The sequence below is a fragment of the Corythoichthys intestinalis genome, chromosome 15 (genome assembly GCF_030265065.1).
Source record: "Corythoichthys intestinalis isolate RoL2023-P3 chromosome 15, ASM3026506v1, whole genome shotgun sequence".
Taxonomy (NCBI): Eukaryota; Metazoa; Chordata; class Actinopteri; order Syngnathiformes; family Syngnathidae; genus Corythoichthys; species Corythoichthys intestinalis.
In genome coordinates, this window is record NC_080409.1 from 38,072,410 (window position 1) to 38,093,329 (window position 20,920).

Consider the following 20,920-nt stretch of genomic DNA (forward strand, 5'->3'; position numbering starts at 1 on the left):
TTCCAACATTAGTTAAACATTCAGTCTTTTGAAGGCTCTCGTGGGGCAGGCTGTGGGCAGGAAGAAAGGTGTGTTTAGGATTATTGTCGGTTTGTGGATTGGACAGAAGGATTCGGGAGTTACCGTTGTGGATTTTGCCACTTCAGCGTCAAAGGGGCTCTTGGAGTCTTGTCAGTCGTGTTATCAGTTGGATATTGAGCGTTCTTTGGTGTTCCTTGTGTTGGGACAGGGCGTCCCACCATTTGTTCTGGACTATCCGGAAGAACTGATTGCGAGAGTTGGTGCGTCAATCTTGCTCAGTCAGTTGCATGACGCACGCGCTGGGCTTCCGTGAAGAAGGCGTTGTTTATCTCTTATGCCCTATATTCTGCTTGTTTTCCTTAAACTATGGTATAAGTGCTATTTATTTTATATTGGGTGTGTTAGAGTAATACAGTCAAACAGTAAATACGAGAAACGATACTATTGCCTGATTGATTTTATTAAGTGTGCTGGAGTAATGCTAACATTTAGACCAGGGGTTTCCAAAACGGTCCTCGAGGGCCGCTGTGGGTCCTGGTTTTTGTTCATAATGCAGTATCTAAATCTACAAATGTGCAAATTGCTGTAGTTTAGTACAATACTTTTATCACACGACCAGTTCTTGCCTTTGTCGAGTTTTTTTTTTTTTTACCCGCCTCCATGTAGCCAGCTGGGAGGCACTTTGCTAGGCTCTGTCTGCAGGACCCTGCCTCCCCTCCTGGTTCACGATCAACTTAAAAAAATTTCTCCTGTGCGTCGCCACCGGGTGTTCCGCAATATGATCTCTATCGTTAAACTATTGTTTGGGTTTTTATTGAGGTAGAATAAAGGATTTTGGAACCAGAAAGTCATAGTGAAAGCTTTGAAAGAGTGAATAATTTATTTTGTATAATTGTGAAATAGAGAAAAAAAAAAGCTTTGATTAAAATGAATGTATTTTTATACATTTAAAATACAGACATTTTCAATTTCTTGTTCATAAATAATTTTTCATATGTATTTTTTAAGACATTTTTGTGGGTGGTGGAACTTTATCAAGGCATACAAACGGCTTATCTCCACTTTTGTCCGATCAATTCTGACCCACTTTGTCCTTTAATGTAATCGCCTCCATGTTATTACGTTTTTTTTTGTTTTTTTTTTTAAATCCACGATGTATTATGAGAGAATATTGATGGTATTGGACTTTGCTTCCTCTTGTTTACAATGCTTCACCTCTAACTGTGGAGAACGACAGCCTTTTTCTCCTGTCGGTGTACTTTTGTCGAAGAATGCATCCCGGGGGGGATATATGCAAGGAAGAAAAGTGAATTAAAGTGAAAAAGAAAACTGAATTGAACCGTAGATTGGAACAATGTCCTTCCACTGATTATTATGGAGATTGTGAAGCTACACACCGATGGAAAAACTAATGGCTGTTTGAAAACTGAAATTGTTTGTTGACATTCCCCTTTTAACATTCTGTCAGAAGCGCTTTTATGAGGTAAAACATTGATTTGGATGATAAGGCCTGAATCTACTTTAATGTGTTCTATTGGATCGAGGTCAGCACTTTGTAAAGACCAGCCAGAGTAATCTACACTATGCATTCTCATCCATGTACTGTATTTCCCTTACTTTGTACACTGCTGCAAAGTCATTTTGGAACAAACTGTTCTCACAAAAGTTGGAAACATTGAATTAACTAAAATATTAACCCGGTGAAAAGAATGCTGAATGCTCCGGCATTTTGGAAAATTTTGTTCTTCCGTAACTTTGTGGGAACGGTTTGGTGATAGCCTGTTCCTGTTCCAACATAGAGTGAGGAGTATTTGCCCCCCCTGTGATTTTGCAAGTTCATCGACATAGAAAAATGGGTAGAGGTCTGAAATTTCATTCATAAATTCATTTCAACACATAGAAACATAATCTTAAAAAAAAAAATCCAGAAATCACATTGTATGGTTTTTTTTTTATTTTTTATTATTTATTTGTAATATACTGGGGCTCATAAGTATTTGTACGCCTGAAGATCAGCAATAATTATGACACTCAGAGTTGTCAGTCTACCTTAAAAACGTCCTCCTTTACCCCATGTGTAACCATCCACCACCCATTTGAGCTCATTATTGTACCTCTGCACCCCACAGTCAGTCATAATCCAACTGCTACCATTGGCAAGACCAGAGAGCTTTCGAAAGACACCAGAGAAAAAAATGTTGCAATCCAAAAAGCTGGAAAAGGCTATGGGACAATTTGAACGCAGCTTGGTTAGAATAAATCAACAGTTGCAGCAATTGGTAGAAAATGGAAAAGGGTAAGCATGACTGATAATCTACCTCTGACTGGGGCTCCATGTAAAGTCTGTACTAGTGGGGCATCACTCATGGTAAGAAAAGTGAGGGCTCAGCCTAGAACTACGCGGAAGGAGCTGGTAAATGACCTGAAGAGAGCTGGATGCACAGTTTCAGTAGAACTTTACAGTGCAATGGTTTAGAATCATGCTGCATTGCTCAGAAGGTTCCCTTGTTGAAGCCAGAACATGTGAAGGCCTGCCTGAAGTTTGCCGGGGACCATCTGAACAATGCAGAGGGGTCATGGGAGAAAGTCATGTGGTCCGATGAGACCAAAGTAGAACTTTTTGGTGAAAACTTTATTCGCCGTGTGTGGAGGATAAAAAAGGATGAGTACAATCCCATGAACACCATCCCCACTGTGAAGTATGGAGGTGGATACCTCATGCTTTATATAAAGAAGAGGATGAATGGTGAAATGTATCGTCAGATTTTGAGCCACAACCTCCTTCCCTCATTCAGAGACTTGAAGATAAGTCGTGGCTGGGTCTACCAACATGACACTGATCTGAAGCACACAGCCAAACTGACTAAGGAGTGGCAGTGTAAAAAGCATAGCCAGGATCTGGAGTGGTTTAACCAGTCTCCAGACCGCAATCCAATAGAAAATCTTTGGATGGAGCTGAAACTTGGTGTTTCTCAACGACAGCCCTGAAACCTGACATACCTAGAGAAAATTTGTGTGGAGGAATGGGCCGAAATCCCTGTTTCCATATGTGAAAACCTGGTGAAGAACTACAAAAAGCGTCTGACCTCTGTAATTGCAAACAAAGGCTTCGCACTAAATCTTAGCCTTGATTTTTCTCAGGGGTACAAAAACTTATGAACCCCAGTAAATTATTGAAAAATCATACAATGTGAGTTGCGGATTTTTTTTTTTTTTTAAGAATTTTCTTAGTGGGTGAACTTCCATAATCACAAGGGGTGCAAATGCTTCTGCTACTCACTGAAACTGTGCACCAGCGCTTAATGCAAGATCCAAAAAACATCTGGATAACAATTTCTTTGAGTGCAATGAACTTACTGTAGGCGGCTTGCAGAATCCTGACATCAACCCGAAGGTACACCTTTGGTTTGAATTAGAGGAGAAACAGAGAGCAAGGCCTTCTCAGCCAACATCAGTGTGGAACTTCGCACAATTTATCTTTTTGAATTTTTATTGTTTACTTACTCAGAAATTTAAGTCGTGCCCACTTGGGGCGAGTGTGACGCAGTTGATAGTGCGCATTATCCTGGGACCAAAGGGTCAGGAGTTTGATTTCTGGCTACAACTGCCTCCTGGTGAAGTGTCTGAACCGTAAATTGCTACCAATGAATTGGCAGCACCTTGCATTGCAGCAGCCATCTATCACTGTATTGATAGTTAGTGAAGATTTTAAGTAGAGAAACTCAAATTCTTAAGTCAGCTCAACTAACAGCAAATTGTGTTTATTTTAGGGCTGTCAAATTTACCGTTAACGGGCGGTAATTAATTTTTTAAATTAATCACGTTAAAATATTTAACGCATTTAACGCATGCGTGGAACGACCCACTCATGCATTGCCGCTAATAGACTACAATGGCTCCGTTTTATGTATATTGAGAGCTAAGAGGCAGAGACAAGCGAGTGGAGTGGACACAGGCATCCATTGGGGCCCCGCTATTTATTGGCATAAGCTTTGGCATGTCTTCCACAACAATTATAACTAGGGTTGTTCCGATCATGTTTTTTTGCTCCTGATCCGATCCCGATCGTTTTAGTTTGACTATCTGCCGATCCCGATATTTCCCGATCTGATTGCTTTTTTTTGCTCCCAATTCAATTCCAATCATTCCCGATAATTTTTCCCGATCATATACATTTTGGCAATGCATTAAGAAAAAATGAATAAAACTCGGACAAATATATACATTCAACATACAGTACATAAGTACTGTATTTGTTTATTATGACAATAAATCCTCAAGATGGCATTTACATTATTAACATTCTTTCTGTGAGAGGGATCCATGGATAGAAAGACTTGTGACTTTGTATATTGTGACTAAATATTGCCATCTAGTTTATTTGTTGAGCTTTCAGTAAATGATACTGCAGCCATTCAACCCAAATGCATGATGGGAAGTGAACCATGACTGTGCGTAGTGCTACCAATTGATATACCTTCTCTGCGTTGGGAAATAACTTAAGGTGTTAAGAAAAAGATCGAAAAAAGGCTCCAAAGGCTGCCAAAATTCACTCTACTCATTATACGCTGCCTTTTATCTCTCTATATAGCTAAAACGGCGCCATTACAGATTGAGCGCGACAATGCGTGAGTCGTGTAGCGCATGCATTAACATGATACATTTTTTAAAAAATTAATTACTGCCGTTGTCGGGATAAATTTGATAACCCTACCTTAAGCCTAAACTAAAGACTCTGGATGAGTGTAACATATTATGTTTGTAACGTTAAATACAATTAGAAAACAACTTAATTAAAAAATACATGTATATATATATTAAAAAAAGGCATGGACGATATTTTTTTGCCGATTCCAATACTTTGAAAATGACATGTTCGGACCCGATCTGCCGATCGATCGGAACATCTCTAATTATAACTATTGTCGCGAGCGACGTTGGGAAGAATGATAGGAGATGATCTTTTTTCTTAGCACACTGTATTGAACACAATGCAGAGAAGATATACTATTTGCATCCACCACTGACAGTCATGGTTGTCCAACTTCCCATCATGCATTTGGGCAGAACAGTTAAGTCGCTACAGTATCATTTACTGAAAGCACAGCAAAAATAATATTCCTATTTCTCTCTCTCTCCAAAAAAATAATTTTCACAAAAATAAAAGCGCTCAATGCAAAGAGAACTGGCATTCCCATTCAAAATAGCTATGCAAAATAATACTCAGACTTTGGTCAAACTCTATTCAAACATTTCGTTTAGCTCAACAAATATACTAGATGGCAATATTAAGTCACAATATACAAACTATCAAAGGTCTTGTACATTGTGAAGTCAACACTCAAATGAACGTAATGTACAATGAACCCGAAAATTTTACAAATTTTATTAAAACGAAAATATAAAGAGGGGTTTTATTATAAAATTACTATAACTTGTACTCACATTTATCTTTTAAGAATTACAAGTCTTTCTATCTGTGGATCCCTTTCACACAAAGAATGTTATATAATGTTAATGCCATCTTGTGGATTTATTGTTATAATACACAAATACAGTACTTATGTACAGTATGTTGAATGTATATATCAGTCTTATCTTTCCATTCCAACAATAATTCACAGAAAAATATGGCATATTTTAGAGATGGTTTGAATTGCGATACATTACAATTAATTTTTAAGCTGTGATTAACTCGATTAAAAATTGTAATCGTTTGACAGCCCTAGTTTATTTATTTATTTACAATGCACTAAAATCTATAGATTAGGAATGGGATATCACTTGAGTTCAGAAGTGAGTCAAGTCCTCTCTAAAATTATTCTCCCCCTTCAAAATGAATGAAACAACCATGAACAACTATAAAATCATGTTTCAGTCGGGTTACCACAGAAGGAAGACTTGGGCAAGAATAAAGAAAAAAAAAAAAGATATATTGGAAATTCAAAAAGCGCAACTAGTCATTTCTATCACCGTTCAAGTTTGCCAATGTTTACCGCCAGACAAAAGCTTGACTTTCCGGAGTTGTTTTTTATTTTTTATTTTTTGCTGTGTGAGCAGAGCAGCAGTGTTTTATTGTTTACCTCTAGCGAGGCCTGTCAGCCACGAAGAAACATGGAGGCGAGAGGAGAAGAAAGAAGAGAAGAGAAAGGGGGTTCTTCTGGGACATAAACATAGTGAAGTTAGCCCATGCTCCACCTGGGTGGTATGCATCACAGTGTGCACGCTTGACTGGAGGATTGAAGCCTTGGTGTTATTTCTTCTGACCATACACAAGCTTGTTTGATGTGAGTCTTAAGGTCCGGGCCGGGAACTTGTTGCCCTTAAAGATCTGCTGTGCTGTCATGCGATTGTCTTTTCTTTATCTTTGACATCTGTTTTCCACTCACGTGCCGTGTGATCACTTGGCTAACTCTTTGATGTTTCTTGCCTGTGCTACCTGTGTACGCCGAGTTCACTATACGCTTCCACTCATTCACTGCCATTGCCGGCGATGGACGTTCAATCAATTGAACTGGGAGGAACTGACAGCGATCGGATGCTAATTTCATTCTGATCTAAGAATAACAGAGGAGTAGCAAGAATTTACATATTAGAATTCATTTTGATTAAAGCACATAAGCGGATTTTAAGGGGGGGCAGGCCTCCCCTGGTGGCAGAAAAGTGTCATTGCATGTAATTCACTTGCCTATATATAAAAGTTGTAAAGCAATAAAATTGCAACAAAAATGAATGAAATGAACAAAAAAAAAAAAAAATTTTACAATGGGTCAAAATTATTTTTTCGAGCACCTTAGACGGTCATTCGCTTTGCATATTTAAAAAAATATATATATTACAAAAAAATATTTTTTAAAAATGATTTTTTTCTTTTGATTGAAAATATCTTTTTTGATTGAAGCAATTTTTTGGGGATTGAATGATCGAGACACAGATGTCCTAATCATAATATGGCCCAAACACAAAAAGGTTTGCTTCAATCAAAGAAAACTTTTTCAATGAAAATTGAAGTGAATATATGCAAAATTTGCAATCTCAAATATTTTTTTGCATTCGGAAACTTTTTTTTGATAGAATTTTTTCTTTTTTTAATCGAAGTGATTTTTTTTTGAAAATCTATATCTTTTTGAAGCAACTTATTTTTTGATTGAATAATAAAGACAAAAATTTCCTAGCCAAAATGTGGCCCAAAAACAAATCAACATTACTTCAATCAAAAAAGTTGCTTCAATAAAAAAAACAAAAACAAAAAAAAAACATTAAAAACAAACAAACAAACAAACAAACAAAACACATGCAATTTTTTGTTTTTTGAGTTTCAAATTTATTTTTGCATTCAAACATTTTTTTTTTTTTTTTTTGATTGAAGCGACATTTTTTTTTAGTTGAAAATATATATTTTGATTGAAGCAACTTTTTTTTTTTTTGAAGCTACATTTTTTGATTGAATAATAAAGACACAAATTTACCTCCATATGGCTCCGCCTATGGGATACAATTTTTGACTGGGGTAACTACATTGGCACGACAACAGCGGGCGTACCATATTTAATGGATGACGAGCTTGGCGAAAAGTATTGACTAAGCAGCCGGATTTAGAATTCCCCTTAAGAATGATGGGAAACAAATAACGCTCATTGTCAACTTATAAATATTCTTGTAAGTTAATTTTATTGCTGACACTGTGTGTCAGGTTCATACACATGTTGTGCCCCCCCTTCCCCAAAAGTCAAACTCCGCCTATGTTGAAGCAGTGTTTTCGTCAACAATGACATCACAAAAATGAGCTAAAAATGTGTCTTGGAAGACTAAAACAACTAAATGGATGCCAGTTGTCGTCTGACGAGACGAGAACGAGATGAAAATTTGCCAGTTTCTGTCACAAGTTCTCAATATGTGATATTTTCCTATTGTATGTGTTGTTAGCACGCATCTTAACAGCGTTTGGTTGGGTCACTCACGTGACATGCTGCGCCTCTCCCCGACCCCCCACACAGACTTTCCAGGCTCCTTTTGTGAAACATGTGTGTCAGGTGCTGCTTGGTAAGTTTTGTTTTCTTATCTTGGCTATACCATTTTGCTTTAGCCATTATAGGTCTGTGCTCAGTGATCATCACACACGAAACTAACTTGTAGCGTTAGCATTTGGCATGGTGCCTCGGTGTCTTAAACTCTTGGAAAACTTTTTACATGCAGTTCGTGGCGTCCAGGTGAGTTTAATACAGCAAATAAAACAGCAAATAATGTGCTGTTTTCCTGCTGAATGTATTATCATCATGAAGATGTTGATATCCGTGTAGCCTACAATTATGTGCTCGTCTGTCAATGTTCATTCAAATTTTTTGGAAACCTTTAATTTATTTATTTATTTATTCATGGAATAAAACTTTTGAAGTTTATAGACACCGTATTGTTTGTGGCAGCATTTTTAATAGAGATGGGCGATACTAGTGTTTTTGGATTCGATCCGATACCAAGTAATACCAAGGCCAAATATTGCGATACCGATCCGATAGATACCGAAAGTTCATATTATTATAACAAACCTGCAGTGTTCTCAGCCATTCTGATGATATCTAATGTACAACTACATCAAGCACTCAAAAACTATTAAGTCTCTTTGTGTCAAATATGCTTTGCAATGGAAAACTGCTGCTTTTAATAACTAGCAAAGCAGTTTCCCTCAAACTCACAAACCAATCCATCAACAACAAACTCTGATTAGTCAGTCTCACTCTTTAACCATGACCCTTAAAATCATATGCACAGAACATTTCCCTGCTACACGTTGTATTTGATCAAATTTTAATCTACTTAAATTAAATATTTTTGATCTAATTAAAGAACGAATTAATAGTAGCATGTTACCGCCCTCAAATGGTAGATCACTAAAAACAAATCCAATAATCAATAGTCATTTGCCGTTTTTTAATTTTATTTTACTAACACAATTTTCAAACAGATTTTGAAATAAATTAAAAAAAAAAAAAAAAAAAAAAAAAAAACAGATCTTGAAATAATTGAAACAGACCTTTAACAAAATAAAAATAAGTAGCAACAAAACATAAGAAATCACGCATTTAATTGTTTGTAACATAAAAAAATAAGGAAAAACATTTCATGAAAAAATAAAAATACGAAACATAAATTCACAAGAAATAATAATAAATGAATAAGAAATAATAATAAGGTTAAGTAAGAAATTAGGCGTGAGAGGGGCGGAGGAAAAGCATGCTGTTCGACACAGGATAGGGACGTGAATGGGGGCGGGAGCACACGCCGGTGCACTGCTTATGTGTGTGCACTGCTTACGTGCGTGTAGAATGCGAAAGGGAAAAGTAGTACAAAAAGTGTGCACAAAAATATACCCCAAAATTGACGAAGAAAATATAATAAATTAATTCCAGATATCGATACTTTTGGTTGGGGATCGATACCTAAAATTTAACGCGCTGGATCGAAATATCGATATTTTGGTATCGATCTGCCCATCCCTACTTTTTAATTTTCGTCTTTGTCTTAGCCTTTAGGACAAAAATATTTATTAGTGTCAGTCATATTACCGTATTAGCCCCAATGCAAGACGGTGTTTTTTGCATTGAAATAAGACTGAAAAAGTGGGGGTCGTCTTATATTCGCGGTCTAGACACTATACCCATTCACGACACTAGATGGCGCCAGATATCATTGAAGCAATGTTCTGTCATGACAGATCTCAGCTACGCTCAAGTTTAACCAGTTTGCATTATTTTATTGCAATGTTTTTCCTTATTCAGATTTGTTTCAAGACTCAATTTACAGTTAGACTTCACTTTGACGATTAATGCAGTTATTGCAATTTTGTTGTTTTATCACAATAGATTGGTTTATTTACATTTCAAAAACCAGAAGCCATTCCTTTACGAATGTGTTTGCACTTTAGTTTACATATTTAAATGTTCAGATATTAAGATTTGAATGAGGCAAAGTAACATGATTTTTCTCTCAAATATATTGTTATAATCATTTGTTTCAGATGTACTGTAATTACTTTCTGTAAAAAATTGAATTTGGTGTTCAAAAAATCTTTTTTCGAACTTGAGTCTTGAAAAAGAGGGGGTCGTCTTATAATCAGGGCCGTCTTATATTCGGGCCAATACGGTAGTTAATTCAAAATGTGTTCGTCTTCATCTAGTTTTTTTTCAACAAAAACTCCAATTTCATGTAGTTTTAGTCGACAATTCTCAAAATGTTTTTATCTATAAACTTCAAAACTTTTAGTCCATGAATAAATAAAAGGTTTCCAACAATTTCGAATGAACATGACAGACGAGCACATAGCCGTAGAATCTACAAGGGCATCACCATTTTCATGATAATAATCCACACTCAGCAGGAAAACAGCACATTTTTGCACTTAATTAAACTCACCTGGATGCCACGAACTGTATGTAAAATGTTTTCTAAGAGTTTAAGACACAGAGTCACCGCCCTAAATGCTAATGCTAACGCTATGCTAACACTACAAGAAAACAAAACTTACCAACCAGCACCTGTCACGTTTCACAAAAGGTGCCTGGAATGGGCACAAGCTTAAGCCTGTATGTGGGGATGTGCAGCACGTCACATGAGTGACATGACCAATCACCGCTAAATGCGTTCAAACTACAAATACAATATGAAAATATCACACATTGTGAATTTATGACGGAAACTATGGCGAATTTTCATCTTGTTCTCGTGTCGTCAGACGACAACTGCCTTCCATCTTGCTCTCCCAAGACACGTTTTCAGCGCGTCATCGTTACGCCATCGTCATGAAAAAAATTGTTTGTCGACGAAATATTTTCGTTATCGTCATCGTTGACAAAAACAACACTTTATTGACGAAAATGAGAATTGTCGACTAAAACTAAAGGAAATTTGTCTGAGTTTTTGTTGACTAAAAGTAGACGAAGAAGAACACATATTTTAAATAACTAAAATAAGACTAAGACTAATATGTATTTCCGTCCAAAAGAATAAGACGAAAATTAAAAGGGCTGCCAAAAACAACACTGTATTGAGGTAGCAATCTTAGCTACTGTCCTCCCCAAGAAGAAGAACAAGAAAATCATAAGAAAAAAGCAAGCGAGTTCGAGACCTTCCTCTGAGTGGTCTAAAAAATAATGATGCAGTTGCACAGTATTCATAATATTCATAACTTTCATAACATTGTTTTTGGTTCCACTGTGAATTTACTGCTGAAATGTTAAGTCTAGAGTAATAAAAAAATAAATAACCTTATTTATACTGCATATGAGCTGATTAGTCGACAAATTACAAAAAATAATCCATTTAGACTACCAGGGGTCCCTAAACTATGGCCCACGGGGCAGATACAGCCCGCCTCCACATTTGGCCCGGCCCCCTGAACAAAAAAAACAAAACAAAACAAAAAAAAACAGGAAAAAAAAAAAAAATTGGGAATTTTTTTTTTCTTTTTTTTCTCAATAGTGTTATTTATTTCCTGGCTTTTTTATGTGAAGAACCCAGAGAGGGTTATTTGGTTATTATCTATTTAAATAATAGTGTTATTATTATTTATTATTATATTATATTATATTATATTATATTATATTATATTATATTATATTATATTATATTATTATTTTTTTTACTTTTGTTCCGTGAAGAATCCAGGAAGGGTTATTTGATTGTGGCTTTCTGAAAAACAGTAAATTAAGATTATTGTGTTAACGGGCGGTAATTAAATTTTTAAATTAATCACGTTAAAATATTTCACGCAATTAACGCACATGCCCCGTTCAAAGAGATTAAAATGACAGCAGTGTAATGGCCACTTGTTACTTGTGTTATGTCTCCCTCTTTATGGGTTTAAGCACCATGAGAATTGTGTAATTATTGACATCAACAATGGCGAGCTACCAGTTTATTTTTTGATTGAAAATTTTACAAATTTTATTAAAACGAAAACATTAAGAGGGGTTTTAATATCAAATATCTATAACTTGTTCTCACATTTATCTTTTAAGTACTACAAGTCTTTCTATCCATGGATCGCTTTAACAGAATGTTAATGTTAATGCCATCTTGTTGATTTATTGTTATAATAAACAAATACAGTACTTATGTACAGTATCTTGAATGTATATATCTGTCTCGTGTCTTATCTTTCCAATCCAACAATATTTACTGAAAAATATGGCATATTTTATAGATGGTTTGAATTGTGATTAATTGTGATTAATTACAATTAATTAATTTTTAAGCTGTGATTAACTCGATTAAAAATTTTAATCGTGTGACAGTCCTAAAATCTTTACATTTTGGCACTCCTGCAATCGTCACACCTTTTCTGTTACAAACTAACCCCGGCCTCTCATCAGAGAAGGGAAAAGTTATGTGGCCCTCACAGGAAAAAGTTTGGGGACCCCTGATCTAAATAATCGTTTGTGGCAGCACTGCTATATGACTGATTTTCTTAATTTTGCCTGTATTCCTCAATTCATGATGACATTTTCAGATAAAGAAAAATATGCAAGATGCATTATTCCCCAAGAACGAAGGTAAATTGTGTTATTAGCCTGGATAATGTACTGTGATTGGTTTGAATGATTGCTTGGAGAACAAAAATATTAAGAGTAAAGTCGTACCTCAAGATACCAAATCCTCAGTACTCGCAAAATTCATTGTACGGCAAGTTTTTTTAAGCTTTTTTTCGCTTCATATTAAGAAAAAGTATTCGTCTTAGGAAAGGGAAGAAAAACATTACAAATAAAGACAAGCCATCAGAGGACATGACATCAAATTTAATACTAGGCAATTACATGTAAAACACACTTCATTAAACAAAAAAAAAATCATATGAAATTCACTCCGGAACGAATTAATTTTGCATCATGAGGTACCACTATGCACTAAATGTAAAAGTTTTTCTATGCCCAAATTGTCCAGACTTTTAGCAGCTAAGTATCTTTAAAAAGTTCACCCTTTCAAGTTAACCTTCAGTTAATTGCTTGTGTTTTTTTTCCCCCCAGTCTCCAGGTCCGTTATCATTCCAGTTGGGGCGTCTCAATTAATGCAATAAACCTTAAATAATTTAATTTAACCATTTGAGTGAACTCTGCGATAACCTTTTTTTGGGTCTGGAGGAAAAGTAAAAGCTTCTAAGTTTATTATTTGTCACACACACTAAGCTCATCCTGTCACGACCAATCCGATCGTCTCGTCTTTGTCCCACTTCAAGGTTATTTTTGTTTGCTGCTTTTTCTTCCTCTATTTCAGGCTATCGAAGGGCTGATCTGTACACAACCTTGTTAGCGTGTGTTTTCAACTTGAATAAAGGGCAAACTTTGCACGAGGTTTTTACACCGTGTCGTTTTTTAAAATAAAGATTTCCATTAAGGATGCGTGACATTGTGTGCTTTACTGTTTGTTTTATGCCAGGGTATAAAAATGGAAAAGCATATTGAATTATTATGCATGAGAGAGCTGATCTGATAACACTTTATACACAAAAACATCACAACAATCCAATTTGAGAACTGGATGACAGGTAGGAGTTATTGGTCATGCCATCACATTAACTAACTAGTATGATATATTGGTTGGCATACTTTAAAAAAAAAACAATGTTCGTGTTAGTCTTTGAGCTAATACACTCATATCAGGAGATTGTCACGTCCGGTACACTTAATAAGCTCAGGATGATGTTTAGTTTAATAGTTTTTCATAAGTTCCAGTTCGTAGGGCTGTCCGGTCCCTGTACGACTGTTGTCATAGTTTGGTCCGCTTTGCCAGCAGTAAGTCAAACTTTTTCGCAGTGAGGGTCAGACTCTGCCAAGCAGATTTGTTTTCGTCAACGATGACGATAAGGAAATATTTCGTCAAAGAACAATATTTTCATGACGATGATGTAACGATGGCGCGCTGAAAATGTGTCTTGGGAGACTAAAAGATAACGAGACGGATGCCAGTTGTTGTCTGACGACACGAGAACGAGATAAAAATACGCCATAGTTTGTCATAAATTCACAATGTGTGATAGTTTCTTTTTTATGTGTAGTCAGCACAAATTTTGCAGTGTTTGGTCGTGTCACTCATGTGAAGTGCTGCGCCCCCCCCAATCCCCTCCGACACACATATCCGCTCCTGTGTTCATTCCAGGCTCCTTTTGTGAAACGTGTCAGGTGCTGGTTGATAAGTTTTGCTTTCTTATCTTGGCTAGATATGCAATGTTGCTTTAGCCTTTAAAGGTCTGTGCTAAGTAATCATCACACACTAAACCAGTACTTCTCAAATAGTGGGGCGCACCCCAGTACTTCTCAAATAGTGGGTCGCACCCCTGCTCCCCCCCAGGCGGGCGCAGAGCCATGCCAGGGGTGGCGCATATGACCTCTGGTAACATACTTTTTTTGCCGAACTAGTATAAAGTGTACTTGCACATCCACTCAGTAGGTGGCAGTGGCGCTCTAATTTTCAGAGTGTGTGCAGTATTTTTTAACCAAGCAAGTGCACACAGCAAAGAGCTGTGCGCAGTTTTCCGTCAGGGCTCACGCAGCAACCCACTGTCCTCTCGTCTTCTCCGGTTCTCACGTGTCCGCTTGAGAAGTGCCATTTTCGGCTTGGGATCGTCACGATGACTGCCCTCACCTCCGGTTCTCCCCCGGCCGCCTAGAATGTGCTGTTTTCAGGCCGATTGGCTTTTGGCTTTGACTTTTAATTCAGTGGGAGACGAGGAAAGACCACTCTGTTTACTGTGTCTAAAAATGATTATAGCAGACAGCAGGAAGCCAAATCAATTCAGACGTCACTTAAAGACATTAGACCACAATTTCTTTGATAAGCCGCTTGATTGTTTTTCGGCGAAAACGTGCCGAATATTGCCAACGATCGTCCCGTTTTGTCAGTGTTACATCAGTAAACCAACGAGCACTGTTAGCATGCTCAGTGCAAAATAACCCCATTGCAAACGTTGCAAGGAGGTGATACTGCGAGCAGAATAAAAAATAAAAAATGTCCCTCTGTCTAATGACACTGTCGTTTTTCTTCTATTATATATATATATTTTTTTTCGGTCAACTTTTTTGGCATATTGTCCTCATTAGTTAAAGTTGCTAATAAATTTGAATTTATTATTATTTATTGATTTTATTAAATTTTATTTTTCAGTATCAAAGGTCAAAAATGTACCTTGAGTGTATTTTTACAGTTTGGATGAGACTTTTTTAATTCAGACAAATTGAGGCGTTATTAATCTTTTCTGCTACAAACAAAAAAATGTTAATATAGTAATACTTTATTAAAATTTGTTCAATGTAACTTTTTTTTCTTTAATAGAAAAAAAGGACACAATGTTAGGCAGAGGTGTACTTATAATAGTAATTTTATAGACAAATGATACTATTTACAGTGGCGGCAGAAAGTTTGAGGCGGTGTGAAACACTTACTTCTTCCTGGGGGAGGGACGGTAACAGAAAATAATTGAGAAGCACTGCACTAAACTTACTTGTAGCGTTAGCATAGCGTATGCATTAGCATTTGGCGCGGTGACTCAGTGTCTTCTTAAACTCTTGGAAAACATTTTACATACAGTTCATGGCGTCCAGGTGAGTGTAATTATTGGCAAATAATGTGCTGTTTTCCTGCTGAGTGTGTATTATCATCATGAAAATGGTGATATCCTTGTAGACTTTACTGCTATGTGCTCGTCTGTCATGTTCATTTGAAATAGTTGGAAACCTTTTATATATTTATGGAGTAAAACATTTGAAGTTTATAGACAAAAGTATTTTGAGAATTGTCGACTAAAACTAGACGAAGCCGAACACATTTTGAAAGGACTAAAATATGACTAAGACAGATAAGTATTTTCGTCCAAAAGACTAAGATGAAAATTAAAATGGCTGCCAAAAACAACACTACTGCCAAGGTTGCCCTTTGTCATTAATTCTGTTCATAACTTTAATGGGCAGAATTTCTAGGCACAGCCGAAGCATTGAGGGGGTCCGGTTTGGTGGCCTCAGCATTGCATCTCTGTTTTTTGCAGATGATGTTGTGCTGTTGGCTTCATCAAGACGTGATCTCCAACTCTTACTGGAGCGGTTCACAGCAGAGTGTGAAGCGGCTGGGATGAAAGTCAGCACCTCCAAATCAGAGACCATGGTCCTCAGTCGGATTAGGGTGGTGTGCCCTCTCCTATCCCGTCCCAAGTGGAGGAGTTTAAGTATCTTGGGGTCTTGTTCACGAGTGAGGGCCTGAGGGAGCGGGAGATTCACATGCGGATTGGTGCAGCATCTGCAGTGACTGGTCCGCTGTAGTGAAGAAGGAGTAGAGGCAAAAGACGAAGCCCTCAATTTCATAGTCAATCTACATTTCTACCCTCATCTGTAGTCACGAGCTGTGGGTCATGACCGAAACAACAAAATCCTGGATTCAAGCGGTCGAAATGAGTTTCCTCTGCAAGGTGTCCGGGCTCTCCCTTAGAGAGAGTGAGAAGCTCAGTCATCCTCGAGGGACTCAGGGTTGAGCCGCTACTCCTCCGCGTTGAGAGCTGAGGTGACTCAGGCATCTGGTCCAGATGCCTCCTGGACACCTCCATGGAGAGGTTTTCAGGGCATGTCCCACCGGCAGAAGGCCCTGGGGATGACCCAGGACACATGAGAGACAGTCTATCAGCTGGCCTGGGAATGGCTTGGGATGCCGCTGGAGGAGCTGGTTGAAGTAGCTGGGGAGAGGGAAAGCTAAAGTTGCTGCCCCAGCGACCCGACCCTGGATTAAGCGGTAGATAATAAATGGATGGATGGACGTTGATAGGATAATTATTAAATGGTTATTAAATATTTGCTTTTACCAATGAAGGGCCATAATAAAGGATTAATTGCTATAATAGGATGTTCCATGATTGATTGCAGTAAGAGACATTTTTGGAATTGATAACTATAGACATGTTTAGCTCTTGATAATACTGCCTTGTAATTCTGACCGGTTTAAACTGGCCTAGGTTCCAAACAGGTCAACTTCAATATGTATAAGGAATCATATTGTTGCATTTTATTTCTTACCAATTGCTATGACTTCATGAAATGTATTTGATGAGATAGTTATTCGGTTGTTATTCTATATTTGATTATTGCTGCCCGCAATGAAGAAATGCTTTTGCTTATTATTATTGTTCACTAAGAAAGAATGTTAATTCTTGCCTGGTCAAGGTCAGAAGAGGCCGCTTTGCTTTGCTTTGCTGAAATGTGCTTACACATACAGTACATATATAATTACACCTACATGCACACACATAGTCAAACAAAAACAAGAGGTGTTGCCAGCTTGCTTCCCCTTTTTCCCTTTTAGGGCAAGACACCCGCCTGTTGCTGGGGCCATCCCAAATAAAAAATGAGGTGAAGAAGGGGCTAGTTAGAACGATTGCAGAAGCTGGATAGTTTCCCCTCTTTGTCCTTGCAAGCTTTTCAACCAAATTGAGTGCCTTCTCTCCTTATTTTGGGTAATATTATAAATGTCTACCTAAGGATTCGTATTTGAACTTGACAGATGTTGCAGGTATTGGTCCGTCTTAAATTCGGTCAGTCTTGAATACGCACTGATAAAACGCCATTGAGCTTTTAACTTTTTTCAGGTTCCTAAAAAAGATCAAATGAAGAGAAATTAAAAAAAAAAAAAACAACAAAACCGTTTTAGTAAAGAGTGTTTAAAATAAATAATTTGCCAAAAGAAGGACCTATTTATCACACAAATAAAAATAAGTTATTGCTCAGTCTAATACACTTGGCCAAGATGTTTGCTTTATTGGCCAGCCCCAAAAACTCCCTAACTGGTTAAAGTTCTTTTTTTGGTCTGGTACGCTTAAAAACAGGTTCAAGTTATAGGTCTTTCTAAAACACTTTTCCACATTTTGAAGTTATTGCTCAGTCAAAAACACACCCATTTCAAACTGAGTAATGAAGTTGCCATCTTACTTGAGCATGCGTACGCCTTCAGGGGTGGTAGGCTGGTTGAAGCGTCGCATGTAGTCGTGCATCTCGGGGAAGCTCTTCTTCATGTAATCCTCGGCGCTGCTCTCGCGTACCGTGCCGAATCGGAAGCCCAGCGAGGGATGGTGCAGCTGCAAGAGCAACGTATTAGGTCAGGAGCAAGGAGGAGGGCAAAAAAAGGGTATACACAGCAACATATTTTATTGTGCTGGAGCATAATAGTGTGGTTAAGTTATTGGTCAGTCTTCATTTAGAGAAAGTTTTCATTAATTACTCGGTTTAAAGCAACACTAGGTAGCTTTTCAACCTTTATCCATAATTTTTTATAAAACTTGTGATGATACAGTGGGGAGAACATGTATTTGATACACTGCCGATTTTGCTGGTTTTCCCACTTGCAAGCCATGTGGAGATCTGTAAAAAAAATCCAGAAAATCACATTGTATAATTTTTAAATAATAAATTTGCATTATTATTATTATTGTATTTGTCTTAGTTCTTTTTTAAGAACCCCTCCTGTTCTCCACTCATTACCGGAAGTAACTGCACCTGTTTGAACTTGTTACCTGTATAAAAGACACCTGTTCACATGCTCAAACAAACAAACTCCAACCTCTTCACAATGGCCAATACCAAAGAGCTGTGTAAGGACATCAGGGATAAAATAATAGACCTGCACAAGGCTGGGATGGGCTACAGGAAAACAAGCAAGCAGCTTTTTATTAGGGTTGTTCCGATCATGTTTTGTTTTGCTCCCGATCTGATCGTTTTAGTTTGAGTATCTGCCGATCCCAATATTTCCCGATCCGATTGCTTTTTTTGCTCCCGATTCAATTCCAATCATTCCCGATAATTTTACCCGATCATATACATTTTGGCAATGCATTAAGAAAAAAATGAATAAAACTCAGACGAATATATACATTCAACATACAGTACATAAGTACTGTATTTGTTTATTATGACAATAAATCCTCAAGATGGCATTTACATTATTAACATTCTTTCTGTGAGAGGGATCCACAGATACAAAGACTTGTAATTCATAAAGGATAAATGTGACTTTTTATATTGTGACTAAATATTGCCATCTAGTGTATTTGTTGAGCTTTCAGTAAATGATACTGTAGCCATGCCCAAATGCATGATGGGAAGTGCAACCATGACTGTGCTTAGTGCTACCAATTGATATATCTTCTCTGCGTTGGGAAATAAAATAGAGTTAAGAAAAAGATCAATTACTACCTTGTTTCCCCACGTTGCTTCGGAGGATATTTCTAATCGCAGGGAGAGGGATTGTAAGGCTTTAGCCATTTAAAACAAGGCTCCAAAGGCTGCCAAAATTCACTCTACTCATTTTACGCTGCGTTTTAGCTGTCTATATAGGTTAAACGGCACCATCACTGATTGAGCGCAACAATGCGTGAGTGGGTCGTGCAGCGCATTCATTAATTGTGTTAAATATTTTAACGTGATACATTTTTTTCAAAAAATTAATTAGCGCCGTTATCGGGATAAATTTGAAAACCCTACCTTAAGCCTAAACTAAAGACTCGGGATAAGTATAACATATTATGTCTGTAACGTTAAATACAGTTAGAAAACGATTTAATTAAAAAATATATATATATATTAAAAAAAGGCATGTCCGATATTTTTTTTGCCGATACCGATACTTTGAAAATGACGTGATCGGACCCGATCGATCGGCATCTCTACTTTTTATGGAAAATAATTCAATTATTTTTGTTCTGATGGTAATAATGTTGAGCTGTGGCTGGGGCTTTAGGCTCACCTAAAGGACTGCATTTATTTTAATTTTATTTTAAATATTGTTATTTTTTCAATTTATTTTACCATAACATTATACTTATGTTCCAATTTGCTAATGTGTTTTGAAAAGTAAAAATCCTGTTCAATGGAAAAAAGTTTTATCTGTTTTTTTTTTTTTTTTTTTTAAAACCCAGATATCTCAAAGTAATACATTTTAGAGCTTTAATTGCAATACCGTGAAACCGTGATATTTTGTTTTAAGGTTATCATACTGTCAGAACGTCATACTGGATGCCTAATTTGAGTTATTGGTCGCTCTAAAACTTTGAGTCATACCTTGTCGTCGTGGATTCCCGATACTTGTTCGAATGTCTTTTCGCCAACCATAACGGCAGCCAGGTTTGCAGTGTAGCTGGAGAGCACCAGGAGGCAAAATATGGCCCATAGGTTCATCAAGAAGCGGCCCGTCCAGCATTTAGGAGTCTATAGGAGACAGGCGATAACAAAAGCTTTATGAGATATCTGATATTTCCTTGAATTACTGGTAACTTACTTAACATATTCTGTAAAACTGGATAATTGTGCAGAAAGTTTTCAGAGAAAAGTTAAAAAAAAAACAAAAATGAGAATGTTTTCCTGCCCACTTTTATGGAGTCAAAAGGACATTTATGCAAAACGGGGAGCCTTCCAGGTATTGACACAAAATCTGTTCCACACTTAAACCTCTCTATCCTTTGTACAAATCCCACATTACCAGCCAATTAAGTTAATTGAAATAAGATGGCCTAGAGTATTAAGGAAAATCCAACAAAGGGGAGCTGTTTGGAAGGCACCTCTGAAAAACATCTCTCCATGAAATTGTCAGCCTTGGGGATGGTACCCCCTCTCTGTGCTCCCCTTTCCTCCCCACTCCAACCTCGTGAAAGCCCATAATTTATTCCACCAATTAAAATCCTCATCGCGTAAGAGGAGACGGGACAACTTTCTCTCGTTGTAAACGCGCCACATTCACCGTAAACCTGGGTCGTAAGCGCATATTACAAGGTGAAATGATGGTAAATGTCTTTGAACAGCACAACATTAATCAGCCCCTATCCTCAAATGGTGGCCTTGTCGTGGTGACGTAACAACAAAGGTCACCTTATCTTAAAGTAGGC

At 37.2% G+C, this 20,920-nt stretch overlaps 1 protein-coding gene across 3 annotated transcripts in view; it reads right to left on the reverse strand.

Moving 5' to 3' along the window:
* Positions 1-20,920, reverse strand: part of grin3ba (glutamate receptor, ionotropic, N-methyl-D-aspartate 3Ba) — a 285,743-nt gene that overhangs the window by 54,797 nt on the left and 210,026 nt on the right. For all 3 annotated transcript variants that reach the window (XM_057859841.1, XM_057859842.1, XM_057859843.1), the window contains exons 6-7: positions 20,100-20,246; positions 17,976-18,121 (exon numbers count right to left, since the gene is read on the reverse strand). In XM_057859841.1, the coding sequence (XP_057715824.1) occupies positions 17,976-18,121; positions 20,100-20,246 (293 nt within the window). The remainder of the gene's footprint in view (positions 1-17,975; positions 18,122-20,099; positions 20,247-20,920) is intronic.